The sequence below is a fragment of the Chenopodium album genome, chromosome 11 (assembly GCF_948465745.1).
Source record: "Chenopodium album chromosome 11, dcCheAlbu1.1, whole genome shotgun sequence".
In the NCBI taxonomy this organism is placed as follows: domain Eukaryota; kingdom Viridiplantae; phylum Streptophyta; class Magnoliopsida; order Caryophyllales; family Amaranthaceae; genus Chenopodium; species Chenopodium album.
The window spans coordinates 42964414-42984153 of record NC_137844.1 but is presented as its reverse complement, the minus strand read 5'-3'; the positions used below and the strand labels follow the sequence as shown (position 1 = coordinate 42984153).

General features: G+C 34.5%; 1 protein-coding gene across 1 annotated transcript; it reads left to right on the top strand.

Moving 5' to 3' along the window:
- The first annotated feature begins 1642 nt into the window (after positions 1–1642).
- Positions 1643–18736, top strand: LOC145568910 (aspartic proteinase 36-like). Its single transcript, XM_081628294.1, has 10 exons — positions 1643–2025; positions 2695–2824; positions 4143–4390; positions 5925–6155; positions 9078–9240; positions 9319–9392; positions 12022–12109; positions 15090–15165; positions 16096–16167; positions 18360–18736. Exons 1-10 carry the CDS (start codon positions 1739–1741, stop codon positions 18512–18514), a joined length of 1524 nt encoding a protein of 507 aa, XP_081484420.1. The 5' UTR covers positions 1643–1738; the 3' UTR covers positions 18515–18736.
- The last annotated feature ends 1004 nt before the right edge of the window (positions 18737–19740 follow it).

Genomic DNA, 19740 nt, shown 5'->3' with positions numbered 1-19740 from the left:
GAGGTTTCTGGGGCGGGGGAGGAAGTTTATAGGGTGGGGGAAGCGCAGGGAGGGGGTTTCGGGTGGGGGTTGCAATTTTCTAATGGGGAAGGGGAAGGTGTTGGCTAGTGGCGTGGGTGTAGCTGCCGGCAATGGAGGGTAGTTTAATTTTTGTTTTTTTTTAAATTTTTTTTTATTTCTAATTTTTATTAATTTGTATGCTTCCTTGCTGACTTTTAGAGCCAGAATCTAAAGCTTGGTCCCCCCTCCAATGGTGCTGCTTTTGCTTCGATTTTGACCCCCCCTCTGCCCTATTTCTATGAAAACAGTGACGAAAAATCCTATTTTACGAGAGAGAGAGAGAGAGGAGTGATGAATGTATCAGTTGTCATTGAATTTGGGTGGGTGAGAGATTAGTTTTGAGGGTTAAAGAAGGAGGAAGAAGAGGGAAGGTCAGAGGTGAGAATTGAGAGAAGAGAGAGGGAAATTGAAGAGGGGGTAGTTAGTGGGGGCTACTATGACGTCACTATAGATGAGTTAGGCAAACAGGTGGTAATTTTTGATGTTTTGAACAATTGTTGGTGGTAAAGAAAAACAACAAAATAAAAATTGTTGGTGATTATTACTAAAATGACTATAATAGTAAGTGACATTTTTCAAATTTTCCTTTAATAAAGAACCCTTAGCATATTTCTCCATTAACGAATATTTGAAATTCTTTCATAAATTATTTAAAATAGCTTTTATATATAATTTTCAGCAATATAAAATCATTAAAACTTGTTGTAATTTGCTGTAAACAACCAATTTTAACATAATTTATCAACTACATAAATTACCGATTAAAATGCTTAAATTCCATTATCTAGAGTTTGTAAAAATTGGGGATTTTTATACTAACTTATATTTGAAAATTACTCAACATTATATTAAATAAATTCTTCCAAAATCAATACTAATCAACAGAGAAATTGGGACAATCCCGGAGAATTTCCACCCTCAAAATTCCCCCAGTGAAAGTTAAACCCTCAAGTTCACAAGTATCTATACTTTTATCGTTATCACTACACTATTCCAACTTTTTTTTTTCATAACTTGAAAGACATACTAAACCAGCAACTCTCACATATATAAGGCCAGCCCTGCTACAAAGAGGAAGTAGTAATGGAGGATTGTTATGCATGTAGAAATGCATAACAAGGGGCATTCATGTAATAACATATATGTATGAGAGTGGTATCATTGGATGATCAAATAATATCACTGAACATACGGCGATACTATATATGCATATAGTGGTATTATATACATTTAATTATACTAAATTATGCATAAATAGTACCACTGAAAATTCAATGGTACTATATAAAATTACAGTGGAACAATCAGCATGTGATCCCCTATCACATGAGACAATCTGACCAAAGAATAGGTGGGGTTTACCTAGAGACCCCTCTCTTCCTATCTCTCTCCTCTTTTCTCTCTCTATCATGTGTTTTTAAAATTTTTTAATCATTATTACGTATTTACAAATACATAACATTCCCCTTTAAAATACCCGAGCTACAAACAGCCACATTGTACTTCAAAATTGAGTACATGAGAAAAAAGTATAGAGTATATATCCAATTTAATAATTTCCCAATAGAAAAAACAACCTTTCCATAGGGAAGAAAGAGGGAAGTAAGAAGATTCCAAACACCAGGAGAGTTGTCGCTCGCACCAATCTCTCTCCTACCTTCCTCGCCTGCTGACAACCATGACCATCTTCAACACCTTCCATCTTCGTACCGGAGGTACTGGTTCCACAGGTCGAGGTTCTCCCATCATCACCTCTTTATCGCGCGCAATTCTAATCATTGCAACGATTGTATTCACAACAATCTCTTCAACTGTATCTTCAAGTGCAATCTTCAGTTTAAAGTTCAGATATGCAGGAACTAATCGGTCTTTGAATTCTCTCAAACTTCATGATACTAATCGTCTTCAAATGCTCTCTAATGTTGACCTTCCTTTGGGTGGTAATGGTCGCCCTGATTCTTCTGGGTATCTTTTCTAACCTTTCTTCTTTTTTGATTTCGAATTATGCTGTTTTATGGGGTTATTTCTGGGTTTTTGATTGTGGTGTGCTTTAATTTTGATTGTGTTTTTTCACTTGATTAGGCATTAATTTTTCTGGGTTTGTCTTAATTTGGTTAATTTTGTGGTTATTTAGCTACTTTGTGTGATGGGTATTAATTTAATGTTAATTGAGTATGTTCTAACTGTTGTGTAATTAAAGTGATCGACATGAGATCCAAACTTTCTATCCAGTTTGCCTTTGTATTAATGCTTGTGTTGTTAGACATTTATTGATATTGTATCACAACGTGAACTTTTGCATCCCCAAATTCTAAGAAGCTCCAAACTCGGTGATTCAGTCCCGCTTGTGTTGGTCTAGACCCGCTCTGTTGTTACAAGCCCCGAACACCCCGGCTCTTGTCACCAAAGGCAAGAGTGCCCTTGTCGAATTAGACCCTCATTTGTGTCGTGACATGCTCACAAAGTCACAAGCCCCTTCTTTTCTAGGCTAGTGCCCTTGCAACAAGAGCGCGCTGCATGATCCAGTGTCAAAACACATGGATAATCATATATTGCATGTTCTTTGATTGTTAGATTTATTTTGTCTTGTGCTATCTTATTTGGTTTATTGGTTTCCTTTTCCTTGATTTACAGGTTGTATTATGCAAAGATGGGTATTGGCACACCTCCAAAGAGCTTTTATATGCAAGTGGATACAGGGAGCGATATTACATGGGTGAATTGCATTGAATGTACTGAGTGTCCTAAAAGAGGCTATCATGGTGTAAGACTCATTTGCTCATGTTATAGTCATAATTTTTTGCATAATCTTTTTTTTTTTTTTATCCTTTCTTTACATTACAAGAGTTTTGTTTTCTCATGAATCAGGACTGAACATTTTGGGTCCTCTTGTCCATGGAAGTGAGTTTGTAGACTATAATTTATATCTCATTGAAAAAATGACTCATAATCTAATTGTTAACAACACTCTACCTTGTTTCAATGGTTATAAAGAGTTCATAGATACTGCTAATTTGGTATGCATTTGATGAAAGCTGTCAACTTGCCATTGACATTTGGGAAATAACATCAGTTAAACCTTTTATCTTCTGGACTTGATTGTGTGCTTTGTTTTGGGAATGTGTTTAGTCTGGGTTATGTAACTTGCCATGCCCTTGATTTAAATTCCCTTCAAGGATGAATACATTGCTTATCCCGATCCATTCAAGAGAAAGAAAAATTTCATTATTTGCAGAAATGGTATAATGGCTGCCTATTGTTAATAATTAAAGACTGCTAACCTGTAACTTCCCTTAGTATAAAATGTTTGAGCTTTGGAGGGGCTTAGAGTGCATTTGGTATAGTTGGAAGTACCATAATGTAATGGAACCGAATTTGCGAGGGAATGGGTAACAATAACCATTGCTTTTGTGGATTGCTTGGTATTACAATTAAATGGAATGGAAACAAATGACGGAGGGAGAATATATATGAGGAGGGTAACATGATGTGTTACCATTGGGTAGGGGAGGGTAATCGGTGTGTGGTGTGAATTACCCTCAAGTAAAGGAAAATGTTAAGGCACCATTCAAACCAAACTACGTTGTAACATTAATATTTTAATTTAATGATTCAGTTTCTAGCCAAAAATGCATCATACTAAAGATGCTTTAATGTTCTGTTAGAAACCAAAAAGGAAAAAGAAAGAAAGAACAAGTGTGAGTCTGTTAATAGTATTGAACTGTTTTAATCTTATCCTTGAGCGGTTGCTCCAGAAGTAAAATTATCTGTTTTGAACCTGTAATTTGCCTATTAGGCATACCATTTGAGCAAGAGCTGCTGATGATATTATGATATATTTACAAATTAACCTAATACTACGATAGATCAGTTTGATTGCAAATTGTTAGATGAAAAATTTTCAGAGCAGGTATGGTGATAGTGAAGATTTGACAGCTATTAACATTATAAGTGCATCAGATTTTGCTCAATTAAGTAGGTTATGGAAACAGCCTCAGTCAAGAAACTTGTTATGCACATAGGATCATCGTCTAAGCAAAACTAACATATTATTACTTTATAATGCTGATTTTTTCTGGCAGATAGAACTCACACTCTATGATCCAAAGGACTCTTCAACTGCTCAAAATGTCTCTTGTGATGAACCATTCTGTTTAGATGTAAATGGTGGTCCTTTTCAAGTATGCAGAGCCAATGAATCATGTTCATTTGCTGAGTTTTATGGGGATGGGAGTTCTAGCACTGGATACTTTATGGAAGATATTGTGCACTATGACCAAGTGTCAGGGGATCTTCAGACTACTACTGCAAACGGAAGTATCAGTTTCGGGTGAGATGTAGATCTATTTTCTGGAAATGCATACATGCAGTAGTTATATATCTGGTTTTTACTATGCTGATAGTTTGACAATTGACATAAAGAATTCTCTATCCTATGTGTCAAATTTGATACAGTTTTGTTTTTATTGTTATTATTTAACCGTGAAAATTGTCTTTTATGAAGATTTCACATCAATTGCAACAATTCCCCTTTGGGAAACAATTTAAACCTGTAGAGCAAATTTCCCTCAATTCCCATGCTTTTTTCTCTCCTTTTGTATAATCTCATGGGTTGTTAGGACCACCCCATATCTCTTTTCCCTTTTCCTTAATCTTTGTGCCATACCCAATTGTAGCATGAATAAAGAACGATGCTAAAAGAATTATGTAGTGAAGTTATGTTTGAATTGTTAACTGGAAAAACTGTTTAGGTACTGCATGGGTTGGAAGTACCATGATTACCATTCCATTAATTTAAGAAAGAAGGAGCTTTTAGTGTTGGTTTGTCCATCTGAAAACAATAGTCTAATCTCATCGAGGAATGTTACATGGGGAAAATGGTGTATAGGTCTAGGATATTTTGTTTAGATATCTAAGCTTAGGTACTTGGACCCTCAGTTCCTTTGTACTGTGATATTTGTTTGAGGGTTCAGAAAAACTACCTTGGATTACTGTCTGTAGCTTTTCATGACATGCCTTTCTTACTTTTGCTTTGTCCATCCCAAAATAATAGTCTAATCACATCGAAATATGGTGTATAGTTCTCGGATAATTTATTATGTTATTAAAAAAAATTGTATCTTGTAAGTGAAAGGCGTGAGGAAATCCATTTAGTTCATTGTAAATGGAAACCAAACTACAATCTAGGAGACGTGAAGTACAATATTGCCAAATTTTCTTCATTATTAATCATTACCTGTAGTAGTACTTGCATATGTTTCAGAGGATATTTTTATTTTAAGGGTAATGCTATATGCATCTCTGAGGGCTGCATATAAGCATTAAATACACTTTCTAAAATTATACAAATTTAGGAATTCATGACAAAAACAAACGTATATCAGTGTAATTATTGCTTATTTTTTTAAAAACATGCGTAGATTTACAATGATTTACGCGCATTATTGTCATGGATTTCTAAAATTACACTATTTTAGGTAGTGTAACTAATGCTTATATAGCATTACCCTTATTTTAATATAACATTATATATTTAAATTATTGTCTCATGAGTGATATTATGAGAGCATTTCAACATACTTCATAATCCGGAGAATTTGATCACTACAATAGTAAAATTGCTAGGCGATGCATTATTTATCTTGTTTCTGATTCTTGCTGTCTTCATGTTGGATTTTTTAATTTTCTTTAGTGATCAATCATGGATATGACATGTATGTAGTCAGTTTTATCTGTTTACCTATTGTTCTGTGACTCTTTTCTCTTTTATGATCAGATGAGAGCTTGCATCTTATAACCAAGAAAGCCTGCATGCATCTTGTTAATAAGGTGGTTCACAGTGTATATGATTCATCTCTCAACAGGTGTAGCGCTGGACAATATGTGGACCGAGGTTCACCTAATGCTGATGAAGCCCTTGATGGTATTCTTGGATTTGGAAAGTCAAATTCATCTGTAATCGGACAATTAGCTTCATCAGGACAAGTGAAAAAGATGTTTGCCCATTGTCTAGATGGTGTAAATGGTGGGGGCATCTTTGCTATTGGAACTGTCGTGAAGCCGAGGGTTAACACAACTCCATTGATGCAAAATGAGTATGTAGTTCTTCTACCTAAATTAAGATGACGTAAAGATATTGAATATTAGGATTCTCACACCATTTCAAAATTTTCTTAGCTTTAAATCTATTAATTTGACATTTCATGCCCTTAGATTTCCGGCTCTTTGTAGTGGTTGCACTCTCTATTTTCTTTTTTTTTTGTATGGAAGTGTGTATGGTACAAGTAGGTTCAAAAACATGCATCATTATGTATGTGAGTGATTTTGTAGACCAATGCCACTTTCAAGTTTCAATTGTTTATAAGGCTTTGTTGTATTGTTGCCTGAACTCACTTCAGATATTGGTTAGGTCATATTAAAATTGAACATGGTGCGAGAATGCTAAAGTTTTTGACAGAAGATACTTGCTAATATACAAACTGACAGGTTTGTAGTTTATAGTGAAAGCTATGGTTTGTTTAGGATATCATAATATTAGTATATTTAGACCCTTCATGCTCGCCTGCTAGGCTGCTACTAAGGTATGTGCGTGCAAAAATAAAAATAAAGGGAGTGTTGGGGGGGTGTGTGTTGGACCAATCCTTCAAGTATGAAGAAAAAGGAATTGGTTTTTAATTACACTCTTATAAAAAAAGAGTAAGAAATTCTTACCAAAGGCTGGAAAGATTAAACATTTACTTTTTCACTGTGTTGGTTCTGCCGTCATGTTCAAAAGATTTTTGTTCTCCATGACTGCAAGGGGAAATATCGGTTGGTGGGTGTCACTAGGAATTTATATTATTGACTAGACCCTAGGAGTGTTTGAACTACTATGTAATCATCATATTATAGTTATAACTTATAATCATCATTTAATTGGGGTTTAGTGATAACTGTTACAATGAAAGTATATAATCTTTTAGAAGCTGGTAAAAGTTAATGTGGCCTGTGAATGCCTCATATGTTCCAAATCCCCAATCACAGATTCACAGGCGTACAGAAAATGATAGATTGACGTGAATGATTTAGGCAGTCTGGTCAATTTTAATACCAGGAGCCTTTTTAAATGGAGAGAAAGTAGCATATAGTAGTGTCAAGAGGTGTAGAAGTTACGAAAGAATAGTTTGCAGGGAAAGCATTATTGGTAGACAACTAGCAGTTGCTGATATTGTTATAGGCCTATAGAGAGAAAAAGGCTTCACCAACAAAGCTAAAGGCTTGACCTCATGTTGGCTATTCCAAACTATTAAGGACTCTGAACCATGCCTAGTCATCATACTAGAAAAGCTCCTGTCTCTAGAAAAGCTAAGACTGTCCACGTCTCTATCAAGTATCAACACTTCTGAAGATCTATTTTCTAGCGTCACAAGGCCCAAACCAAGGCTTAAAGGTTCTCATTTACTTTAAATGAGGTTTGAAAAGGTGACTTTAAGCTTCTATCATCAACTCGCTAACCTACTGGCTATAGCACCCTAGATTAATTGTTTTTTTTCTTTTGTACATTACCTAAGGTGCATCAACAGATCCTATCATATGCTTTCTCAACCTTGAACTTAAAGCCAAACTGAATGAACTACGTATTTGTTATGTTTTCAAGAAGTCTCAACCAACTAACGTTTAGCTGAGTTTAGAAGCATACTTGTAAATTATACACTGTCACTTATTCAGAACAGTTGATCTGAGAGAGTTCTATTATTGATATGATCCTTTGGTTTCTTATATTATGTTTTGAAATATTGAAACAAAGGAAGTCATCAATCTCTTTTTTATTGTTGTTGGAACTTTGATTTAGCTCTCGGCTGCTCAGCACCTCGGCCGTTGGTAGTTTGTGTTGATAAAGATTATGACTCGTTAGCCACACAGTTTTTTCTTACAGCATTGTTTGCCTAGATATCTAAGCTTGGAGGTGAAATGGCTAAAGTGTCATAAGCAAGCCGTGCAGTTTTGTGAAGATTCTAGAATGGCCAAGGCGCCAAGATTTTTCATGGCAGGCCCTTTTTAATTTATTTTATTTGTAGCCAGACTGCTATCTGTGATCAGACCATAACCTATTTGTTGCTTTAGCAATTCCAGTGTAAAGTTTGAGGAGCAGCAATTAGGGGTTGTAAGGTTTCACTTAGGAAGGAGAGGGAGACCTTAAAACTTAAAAGTGGCAACAAGTGGCATCTTCAATGTAATGGATAGTGTCGTCGTCCTATTCCATCAGAATAGTTAACATAAGTAATGAACTGTCACAAACTATAGGAGCTCAGCAAGTGGCATATTCAACTGATTGGCCATTCTTTCAGAAGGTTATGTGACAAATCAAAAAAAAGGATGAAAGGGTTGTATGGATGTACTTTGAATAGGGCTGTGGTGGCTTTTGATAGTATGCTGCAAAAGAAAAAAAGAAGAAGCTGTGGGTCATGTTTTAATTTAGGTTTTGAGCATAATGTACTTCGTATATCTCATTCCCTCCTTTGTTCCTGGTTCAGACTGATTATTTATTTATTTATGTTATTACTCATCCCAATAAAAAGATCTCTCAGTAGCATCCCCTGCCTGCTGGATCTTTAGATGCTGCATTATACGATGTTTTTTCTTAATTACTACTATGAAGTGCTGCTAAAGCATTTGCATTTTGTTGGTTCTTGCTATCTACTCTTTAATAAGATTAGATGAATACTCGATATCCTCTATTTGAGCAAAACATCTTTACTGATAAAAATGAAGTAATTATCAAGTGCGGTGCATTGACCATAGGGTGGGAATGTGGGTCTTTAATTCTAATTGGCAGATTCCGGTGTAAAAAAATTTCATGCTCATATGTATCTTTGTTAATGGCGGTGTGTTGTGTATTTTTCATGTGTGTATTTTGGGGGTGTGTAGTGAGGAATATGTCTTGACTATCCATTTTGTTTCGTTATGGTCACTGTATTATGTCTCTAATCTTTTATGCAGATTCAGTGCTAATATTAGTTTCTTACAAACATTTTCAGGCCACACTACAATGTGAACATGACTGGGGTAAAAGTTGGAAATTATACTTTGAATCTTCCATCGAATTTATATGAGTTAGGAGGCAAGAAAGGAGCCATAATTGATATTGGTACTACCCTTGCTTATGTTCCTGAGATTATTTACGAGCCACTTGTTATTCAGGTATTTATTGGCTTGCTCCTGTGAATTCATGTTATGCATTGGTGTTGAATGTTCATATATTTGAGAATGCTTCAACAGATACTCTCGAGACAACCTAACGTGAAATTAGTTACTGTCCAAGACCTTTATACATGCTTCAAGTATTCTGAAAGGTATAATTTTTCTGATCAGATCATTTTAATGCTCTCTTCAATTTTCTTTTTCTTTTATTTTTCTTTGCATGGGTGCTGATACCAATGTATAAAAAAGCTCATAGCACACTAAAACAATAGATGTATTGTTACGCCAAGTGCGCCTCATTAAAGTATGGCACACTATATAAACATTTAAAATTTATGATTGATGTGCGCCTCAGATATGCCTCTGTTTTTGGGGTACCTCACACACCTTAGCCTCTGATACCAAATTGATATGAAATAACCAAGAAAACCAAGAAAAAAGGAGGAAAATTCAAGTAACAACAATTTCAAATCAACAAAATAAGATAAACCTATCTCAACAATCACCAAGATATATGAAATAGGGGTTCTTCTCCTTGTAGGACTTAATCTATTCTCCAAGACTTCAAGAAGACTATCAAACTTCCTTTCTAGAGCATCCAATCTAGATTATCTATCATCCATGTTTAAAGATGAAAAATTTGTGTCATTGAGAGAAAAATTCAAATTTGTGAAAAACAAAAATGAGATCTTTTGAGAGGGGGAAAGAGAAATTCAAAAGGTAGGATCTTTCTAGACTAATGACCCGGCTCTGATACCAAATTGATATGAAATAACCAAGAAAACCAAGAAAAGAGGGGGAAAAATCAAGTAACAACAATTTCAAATCAACAAAACAAGATAAACCTATCTCAACAATCACCAAGATATATGAAATAGGGGTTCTTAATCAAAACTAACACAAAGTAAAGCTAGGATTAAGGTGTAACCACAAAGATTACAAAGTAGCAATCACAAAGAAAGCAAATAATCACAAAGATTATGGGTAGAGAGAGAAAATCTCATTGATTTCAAAATTAAGCAAAGTTGATTTCAAAAGAAAGCTTAGCCCTATTTAAAGGCTTTACAAATAAACCCTAAAGTTCTTAAATTACACCCCTTGGATTACAAATAAAAGGCCAAAATTAAAAGATAGTAAAAAGAAGCACAAAAGAAAATAAGTTGTCCGCTCGAAACAGGGCTTCGAGAGCGGCCGCTCTAAAGGGTAGGAGCGGGCACTCCTCACTTCTGAGAATTCAAATGACACCCATAGGAGCGGGCGCTCCTCCTTGGGGGAGCGGGCGCTCCTCGCGACTGCTTGGACAACTCAACTTCAAACGTTCATAACTTCTTCGTTTCTTGCTCAAATTTGGCATGTGGCCCGTTGTTGGAAAGCTTTTGAACTCTACTTTCATGTCCAACTTGAATCACCTGAAAATTCCTTGTAACGAAGAAGATATAGATGATTGAATTTGAGTGTTGCATTTTTTTACCAAGTGTAAGCTTTTCTTCCTCATTCTTTTTTCCATGCTTCATCTTCAACCATCAATTGTAAAATTAAGACACAAAGATTGCTCTTATTCACCTAAACCGCATCATAACAAAGAGATTTCATCCAAAATGTTGATTGAGCCTTAAATGCCACTAAAAGAATCGTATAGCCTTATAATTTGTAGGTTTCAAGGATGCTCCCGCATCATTAGGTGCTCCTATATTAGAGCAAAAGAAGCTCTCTACCTTAATATGCCTCAGTGTGCCTCTTGCGCTTCTGGTGTACTTCATGTGCCTCTTTGAACGCGCCCCTAGAGCAAGACAAGTGCTCTGCCCCAATCGCCAAGTGTCTTGCTCCTTAGACACTCTCTTTTACACACTTACTGATGTCACTTATGGTAGTAATGAAATGGGTTGCTGTTTGTGAGAGGCAGTTCCCCTTCAGGCTGTTTGAGTGTTGTGCTGCAGCTGAAGGTAGGCAGTAGATTACTTTTGCAGTCAAGATCATTTTGCTTTCTTTGTGAAAGATGCTTTTAGAGTGTATGAGGGTTTACAAAACTTTTTGGGTTAGCCACGAGGAAGGTATTTATAGAGTGTTTGGTAACTAGTGAAAAACATGAGTTAACAGTGATGAGCATAAGATGTGAAGGGATAAAATTTAGTCCTATAGCTTGTTCAAATTAGTTAGTTGAGAAAGATGATAATATAATGAATCTTGTCATATCTTCTGATAGAGCTATTCTTACTATGTTGAATATCTTGATTAACTGTGAATATTTAGCTTTATATAATCCCTGCCTCTGGAGAGTGAGTGGTTTGGTGGACGGTGGACCAAGAGTTCTGTATAACATAAAATATACTTCCTCCATCTCATACAAGGGAATAATTGCTTTACCTGCTATATTAATTGTGTGATGCAAGAAGTTAAGCCAATTTCAATCACATTTTGGGAGAACTCAAAATGGATTTTACCTACTTTATGGAACAGAGTATTACCTTTCTGGGTCCTGGGTCTACTGAACAGAATGATTTGTCAGAGAATACGTTTGAGGTCTAAGTCATCCTTACTGTGTTTTTAGAAACTTGTTCAACTTGAGATGCACCTTCTTTTCTTAAGCCCACATCATATGATTTTGCAAGGAATCAATTGCAATGGTAATACTGTCATTTTTGACTTTTTGGTGGTTTTTTTTTTTTTTGGGGGGGGGGGGGGGGGGGTGTGGGGAGGAGGGGAATCGGAGGAAGAATATTGATATGCAATTTAAATACCTTTGACGGCTCACTAATGTCCTTTTTTTCTTGGTTTATCCAGTGTTGATGATGGATTTCCACCAGTTACATTTTATTTTGGCGGTGAGCTCTCGATGACAGTTTACCCCAATCAGTATTTTTTTCCTGTTGTAAGTATTTTCTTGAGCCATCGTTTATTGATAATCAATTCAATGCTACTCTTGAAGTGTGAATTTTTTTTCCTCATTTGATTTGTTGCAAAATTCTTGCTTTTGTGCTACACTATGCTCATTTCTGAATTCTGTAGCTACTTATTCCAACTTAATTATTTATCGATCTTGATTTTTGTGCTATGTATGCTGCTTTGGAAATTAAAATTTATGCCTTTAGTAAAGTATGTTATTCAGACTCTATTTTTCCTTAAGGACTCTGTCCTTTACTTAGCACTCCAACAATTTGGGCTAAATATGCAAAACTAAGATGTCTGAGTTTTACTTGTCAACATGTAGACATGTCTAACATGACTACATGAGTACTTTAGTCTCACAAATCTGGGTAACATAACTGGTAACTGACTAGCCATGTTTTTTTTTTGGTAGTGTAATTTTCTCTTGATGATGACTTGATTTCTAGATTTCTGTTGCCTGTTCCCAAAGACCACCAAAACCTTTTTATTTATTGTTCCATGTTGATTGTAGATTTTTTTTTTTTTTTTTTTTTTATTACACCATTGACAATATTAGTGTTCTTGTTTGTCACTGTACCATGCCTTTTGCCTTTTGTACAGCTGGCTTTTGGCTGTCTTGACTCTTGAGATCTCATAAAAGTTTCAAATCTTCTCTCCAGTTCATTATAGTAAGATAAATTGGATCACACTTCATATTTTTATGTTTCAACTGGAGTTATGCACATGTATATGGAATTGCACCTCGATGATGGTCATTGCTACATGGACTAATGATACTTTGAAAATTGTAGAGCACTTCTGACTAAACTTTTTTGGCTTTGTTCTCACTGGAGTGTGAAAACTTAAATCTATAGCCAACAGGATATGTTAAGGGATACAATAATTTGAGATGTAGAAGTCAAGTTTGTGAAAGGAAATGTTTACGAAATATGGGTAAATTAAATTAACAAATATAGTTCAGCAAAGTGGGATCAGCCGTGGCAGAAACAATCTTATGTATAGTTTCACCCTCTTCCCAGGAATGTAGTGAAGAGGAGATATAAAAAATCATTTCAATCAATCAATCAATCAATCAAAGCCTTAATCTCATGAGTGGGTCGGCTAACATGAACCAAATTTGATTATTCCGTGTAGTCATCGACATAAATCTTCCTCCTCCATCTCTTACGATCCAATGCTTCATCCTCATGCAAATCCATATACTTCATCCTCATGCAAATCCATATACTTCATCCTCATGCAAATCCATATACTTCATATCCTTCCTAACTCCTTCCAACCAAGTCATTTTCGGTCTCTCTCTCCCTCGTTTGACCCCTCCATAGTCCCACTCTTCCACCCTTCGAAGAATTGCAATCTTAGTCCATTTGATGGCATATTGTACTCCAAGCCCTAAGGGTTGTTCGGGTCCACTTTTGTGGTAATAAAAAAATTAAAGTTTTGGGAGTCTAGTTTCCGTTGTTTCCAGTTTGGTTGTTATTATTCATTTTCCTGAAGCATTGTGCAACCGATAGTTTAAATGAACAGCTAAACTATGTAAATAAAAACAAAAAAATGTGATTCTTAAAACAAAAAAATAGGAAAATCACTGATGCAAAGCTATTGTTAATCCAAATTCCAGTCTGAAGCTTCTCTCTCATCCTTATATAACAATAGTCGGTCTGTGTGGTCTTGATAAGTAGTCCCTCAGTTGGATCTTATTTCCCTACTTTTTTGCTCTTTTTTTTTCCCTCTTTTTTCCTCAGGCCTCGTTGTCATGCCTTATGTGACTTTCAGTTGAATTTACTTAACTTCAGCGCTGGACATGTGAGATTGGAGAATAAATCAAAGCTTAGGGCTGTAATAATATTCATGATATTATACTACCTTAATTTTTTTTTGTCCGGCTCACTACTGTAGATATGTAGTTTAAGAAAAACTTAGGGAAAAGATGATGGAGTGTAAGATAATAAAGTAAGAGAGTGTAAAAAGATGAGTGGGTGTAAAAAAGCTAGTAATGGAGAGACTATGGAAAGTTGTAAATTTATTGGGGTAAGATGGCAAATGGGGTATGAAAAATATGAAAATAATATCAAGTGAGTAGAACAACAAATTATAAGACAAATTTTAATGGAAAGTAAGTAGATACAGAAAAATAGAGGTAGTAATTAAGTTCTTGAAAGTACTCCGTATGCTGTTAACCCCCCCCCCCCCCCCCCCCCCTCTTCAGTGGTCTTATACAAATTTAAGGTTTGGTATTCCCCAATATCAATCATTATCTCATTTCCTTTCAATGCTATATATCATCTACATTGTGTAAGATATAGTCTTGTGAGGGAACTAGTTGATGTTAAAGCTATCTAGGAGATGAGATTATAGCTGGCATATTGACAAAATCTATTTGAAATGTCATGTTATAAAGTTTATTGCTTTGTGTCTTTCAAATAGATGCTTTGCTTTGACTTTCATGCTTGCAATCTTATTTTTGACCATTAATATATTTTTTAAACAATGAGTAATAATTACATTTTTAAAATTTGATATTAGTCATAATGCATTTTACGTAATCACATTTGTTACTTATATACCTTCTCTGTTCCATATAATTGTCATAAGTTTTTTTTTATTTAATTTATTTCTATTTTTTTTACGTGAATAGTTGTCAATAGTTTGGCCTTTGCTATTTATATAACGGAGTATGTTCTAACTTTGACGACATTTTTTTAGTTTTAAATAAAAGTCTACGTAATTTAATTTTTTTTTTTTTATAGAGATACCAATGATTAAAGTTGTTCATGGCATACATAAACATCAAATTGTTGCAAATTTTATGAAACAAAGGAAGTATCCGCATAAAAATTAAGGTCAAAATTTGTACATGAATAGTGCAAAAGTCAGAGTGTAGTTTTGACTGATAGTTATTTGTATAGCGTGAAGTTATATCTTCATCATTAACTGTTTTTATTTTCCGCAAAATTTTGTAGGATGATTTTTGGTGTATTGGTTGGCAAAATAGCGGAAGGTTGTCAAGGGACAAGAAGAATCTCACTCTTTTAGGAGGTACAAATAAATACTTGTGTTGGTCTGGAAATACTATCTGTGCAGCTTAAGAGGTTTTCTATTTTCATTTATTGATTATATTCAGTTAAGAACTTAAGATGGACTCTGGGTCATGCTCTTGTAGTTGGCTTCATAGGAAAGAATTGCTATATTTCAATAACAGCTCAAATTCTGTTTTTGGTATACATTCGAAGTCACATATATGCACTTTTCTAGTGAGAGCAACTCATTTATACTTGCTGATTTGATAAATTCTACTATACTCCATCCATTTGTCCTAACTTTTATAATTTTGGGCTAATTACAAAGTAGTTTTTCCTCTTCTTCATGGTCAAAAACCATGACTATTCTTGTGATTTCTTTGAACTCCTAAGAATAATGTCAATATTCTGTCTCCAAAAAAAAAAAAAAAAAAGACATAAAAGAAAAGAAAATAGTGTCAAAATTAGTTTTTTGATTGGATGATGTATATCCATTCTTTAATTTGAAGTATATACTACCTTCTGGCTAGGTGGCTATCTGGATTTAGAAGCATTTTCTTATAAATTACGGTAGTCTTTTTGGCTTTGTCTAGCCGCAGTTTTCTGAAATATTGTAATTACTAAAATTCTTCTTTAGCCTGCTAGTTTGAAATCTTTCTAATATAATAGTTTTTTAAAAAAATTAGAAACAGATTTCCTTTTCAATTGTACACTCATGCTCAGAAGATTTGGTATCTAACAAGTGGCTTCAGTTTTAATTGAGATTTGTGTGTGTGTGTGTGTGTGACACAGTAGTCGAAGGCTATGAAAAGGAATAAGATACAGTAGCATAAATTTTATAATAATTTAATGTTTAGTTTGTACATTTTTATTTTAGAATTTATTTTGACTTTTTCCTTTTCTCACCGTTGATACATGATTTCTTTTCCCCCTCTTTCCACACTTGCAGATCTAATGCTTTCAAACAAGCTGGTTATATATGATCTGGAGAACATGGTGATTGGATGGACAGACTATAACTGTGAGTATGATGACATATCGTCCTTACCAATTCTTGATATTACTCACAAAGTATATTGTCAGTGTCCAAATGCATGAGCGCAGCATTTCAGAATTATTTTCATAATTGATTTGAATGTCACGACTTGAGTGAATTGATGTGTGCTGCTCTTGCTTGCTTTAAAGGCTTTTCTATCCCTTGTTTTTTCAATTTGGAGATGGTACATTGTGTCTTCTGCTTGGCATTCTTAGGTTGAACTGTATCATTAACAGTTTGTTTGGATAGGCATATAGGAAGGAAAGTGAGGGGATGGCAGTTAAAGGAAGAGAAAAGAAAGTGAGTAGAGCAAAGCAAAAAAAAAAAAAAAAAAAAAAAAAAAAACCTATGTTTGGACTTTGGATAGCAAAGAGCATGAGGGAATTTAAGGGGAGGGAACATCGCACGAGTTTATTATTCTTTCCGTTTTGCTCCTGCTAATTCACACACATCAATGGGAAAAGTAGCCATTGTAAATTTGTGATAGAGCTTGAATGAACTGATCAATTTTATTTAGCACTCTAAATTCATCAATCGCTGGAGTTTTTTTTTTTTTTTTTTTTGCCCCTGCCAATTCACGCACACCGTTGATGGTAGCCATTGAAATAGAGCTCAAAAAAGCTGACAATCAGCTTTAGCACTTCAATTTCTTCAATTCTTCTTCCACCCCTCCAATTTCTTGCTGTCGGTGATGGTTACAGATGTGAAGGCACCGGCCTTTATCACCTCTGAGCACTTTCCAATGTATGGGTGATTATTGCATTTAAGATTCCACCTACCTTAGTCGTTCTTGATGTTGGTGTTGTGGTTTTTTTGATCAAAGATGAAATTAGAATCCTTCTTTTGAATTGAGGAAAGTAGTTTGGTATTTTCAGTTGTAGAGCAGAGGAGATTTAAAGTGGCAGAGCATTTGTAAAAAGACGAAAAATGAGCGAACAAAATAGAGATGAACTGGAATGTGGGAAATGGCTGTAACTCTATGTTTGGATAACAATAGTGAAGGGAAAGGGAGGGAAAGAAAAAAGAGGGAAGGGGAAGGGAGGTGAGGGTAGGGACAAGGTGACCTTCCATTTTCTCTCCAAATCTCTCCAACAATTTGGTTTGTTAAAAGGGTAAGGAAAATGGATCCTCCCAATTCCCTCTCCTTCCCTCCTTGCATTAGGTATCCAAACAAAGTATGGTGCATCCTTTCTTTTCTCTTCTTTTCCTTTCCCTTCATTCCTCTTTATCCAAACATAGTGTAAAGGAACAATAGAAATAATAAGGGTAAAAGAAAAAAAAAGTTCTATCATTATTGTGAGGCCTATTTCAATTCACTCCATTTTTGGAGGGATATGTTTCTTAAAAAAAATTAAGGTTTATAAATTCTCTACAACAAAGGAGAATGCATTCCTGCCTCTCCAAATATATCTATCCAAACAAGCTGTAGTGCCTGTAGGTGTTAATTTTTTTTTTTTTTTTTTTTTTTTTTTTTTTTTTTTTTTTTATCCAGGCAACTTTTAATCTGTTCTTTATAAAAATAAAAACTCCAGCATGAAGCTCTTCCCCAAGCATTAGCTGGTGGAGATAATAATCTAAGCTTTTCTTATGGTTATGTCTTTTCTACCATCTAATTTATATGGAGTACATCCTTCACAATTATAGTCAGTCAGTATTTTATTCCCGCAGTTTGCTATTGAATTATGGGTCCATTAGAAAATAGAAACTACTGGTTTCACTTAAATAATTCATATTTAGATTATAGATAAATGAAACTGCACTATTGTTAAGGGCGTATATGCACTTCTGAGTTAATCAGTATGCTGAGGTTTAATCTCAGCTATGAGAACTCCATGTGTCTTAGATTTTTCTTCATCTTCTTGATCAGCCAATGTTTCAAGTACTTTTCTGTGGTCTTGTGTAAATTGTCATATTGCAGAAGTAGATCTCAATCTTCGCCTGAAAACCATCAAATAAGATTTACTTCAGAAATTGTTTAGCTCTTTTAGATGTATGGATGAAAGATATAATTTCGAGTTGCTTGAATATTCTCTACTTAGTTCCTAAAAGTACACAGTGAAGACTTTTTAGTTTACTACCTCAAATTACAGTTGCATACTTGTCAAACGGGTTATCAGAAACCTTGTATTAAAGTGGTTATTGGATGGAGTCTAATAGGTTTATACTTGATGTCGCAGGCTCTACAAACATTCAGGTCAAGGATGAGCAAACGGGAACAGTTCATCTAGTAGGTCCCCATTTTATATCCTCTGCTTCCATTGTAGATATTCAAACACCCTTAGTTGTGCTGTGTATAAGCTTAGCTCTTCTTTTTGCATCGTCATTAGTCTGAGCTGCTGATGTTGATAAACTGCATATAATATGACACAACATGAGCAGTTTCAGAAAGTTAATACAGATTACAGATATAGGAACTCGGTATAAAATTTCTATGTAAATATTCCGGGTACTGATGCAAACCATTTTTGCACAAAAAGAATGCAAATCATATTTGCACCAAAAGAGTGCATATTGTAGCCTTCGTCCATTATGCAATTCATAATTTTACCTCTTAGTTGTATGCGTACTTTTGTTATCTTAACTCTCTATTTTCTTGTGCTCCATGCTTGACAGACATGAGCAACTTGTTCATTTATCAACTAATTATTCAACATTGGCTAGAATTTATTTAATTACTTCCTAAAAATGGAGGTTATAGAACTTAGTCTATCATCCATTGAAGATGGTGTATCACCTTGTCTTAAGGTGGGTCTCAATCTCAAGTCTTAAGTTGGGCCTTGGAATTTCAAGACTCAACTTGACATTTACTTGATATTTAAGAAGAAAAATGGGGGAAGTCTTAAACACAAGTCTTAAGACTCAAAATGATGTCACCCTAAGTTTTAAGATTTGAGGCTAAACTTGCTCTTACATAATGTAGTTGTATTGGTAAAAACATTTTATTGAATTAGGTAACTTTTATGTGGTTACTCTATGAAAGTGGAAGTGTGAATTTTTCTTTTGCCATATTATTTTTACATTTTCTTGTTTTATTAAATGTATCGTAGATTTACATAGCAAGGAAAATAAACAAATTAACGTAAGTTAGAATTTGCCATTACTTCTGAATGGAAAAGAGTTATGATTAAAATCATAGCTCCAAAAAGTGGGAATTGAAGGTAAATAATCATTTTATCCACTTTTTACCACGACCTTTCAAAATCTTTGCATTTTATGAAGATTGTTATTCTTCCAAAAAAAAAAAAAAAAAAAAAAAAAAAAAAAAAAAAAAAAAAAAAATCATTCAAGAACTCGCTACATTCTAGTTTTATGAGAACACCATAAAAAAAATGATAACACCATTAAAAAAAAAAAGTTGATAATACCATTTTTTTTTTTTTTTTTTTTTTTTTGGTCAAAGTTCATCATTGGAAAGGTCCTGGAATTATAGTTTGTGTCTGCTCCCCATGTGACGAGCAGCAGTACCATTAGTTCTTTTTTATTTTTTATTTTTATTTATTTATTTTAATTTAATTTAATTTAATTTTTATATTCTGCAAAGTACCATATTACCATATG

Coding starts and splice junctions, on each gene's coding strand:
- LOC145568910 (XM_081628294.1), top strand. CDS start 1,739: ATGACCATCTTCAACACCTTCCATCTTCGTACCGGAGGTACTGGTTCC. Junction 6,156..9,077: donor ACTCCATTGATGCAAAATGA/GTATGTAGTTCT, acceptor AAACATTTTCAG/GCCACACTACAATGTGAACA. Junction 15,166..16,095: donor GAATCTCACTCTTTTAGGAG/GTACAAATAAAT, acceptor CCACACTTGCAG/ATCTAATGCTTTCAAACAAG.